Source organism: Myotis brandtii, unplaced genomic scaffold, assembly GCF_000412655.1.
Source record: "Myotis brandtii unplaced genomic scaffold, ASM41265v1 scaffold403, whole genome shotgun sequence".
NCBI classification, from domain to species: Eukaryota; Metazoa; Chordata; class Mammalia; order Chiroptera; family Vespertilionidae; genus Myotis; species Myotis brandtii.
In genome coordinates, this window is record NW_005365474.1 from 92,915 (window position 1) to 93,522 (window position 608).

At 68.1% G+C, this 608-nt stretch overlaps 1 protein-coding gene across 1 annotated transcript in view; it reads left to right on the forward strand.

Annotated features, from left to right (window-relative positions):
• ADGRD1 (adhesion G protein-coupled receptor D1) overlaps window positions 1–608 on the forward strand; it is a gene marked incomplete at its 5' end in the record, with an annotated part of 49,489 nt that overhangs the window by 13,448 nt on the left and 35,433 nt on the right. Inside the window, one exon of the mRNA XM_014545347.1 lies at window positions 245–359. Coding sequence (XP_014400833.1) covers window positions 245–359 — 115 coding nt within the window. The remainder of the gene's footprint in view (window positions 1–244; window positions 360–608) is intronic.

A 608-nucleotide genomic window follows, 5' to 3' on the forward strand; every position in this document is an offset into this window, starting at 1 on the left:
AGATGCGGGAGGAGCGGCCTCAGACCCAGAGTGCCCCACGGCGTGGTGGGATGGACAAGTGAGCCACGTGGCTGTGGTTCCTTCCCTGAGACTCCAGGGTGTCAGGTCCTTGCTTGTAACAGGGATTGCACCCCCAGAGCGTGATTGCACCCCCAGAGTGTGTTCTCCTACAAAAGGCCAGAGCAGGTGGGTCCCCCCGGCCCTGCCCGCGGAGGCGCTGACCGCACCCCCTCCCTCCCCTCAGAGTTCTCCGTGGCCAAGCTCCTGCCCAGGGCCCTGAACTCCTCCCACTACCGCTTCCCGGCCCAGGGCCACAACTACATCGAGATCCCCCAGGAGGCCTTCCGCAGCCACGGTGGGTGCCTGGGGCCCCTGGGGGCGGGGGGGGGGCACCGTGGTCTCCCCTGGGAGCCGCTCTGTCCTGGGAGCTCGAGGTGCACCCTGGGAAGTTCCCGGGAGGCTCCCTCATTACCTGACTCCAAGTCCACGCCTCCAGCCTGGGACCCCTGACGTGTTCACGTCTCAGCAAACCGCCCCCCCAAGAGCTCAGGAGGCCCCCTGAGCAGCCCCCAGCGAGCGGAGGGAATCGGCCTGGGAAGGAGGCGGGC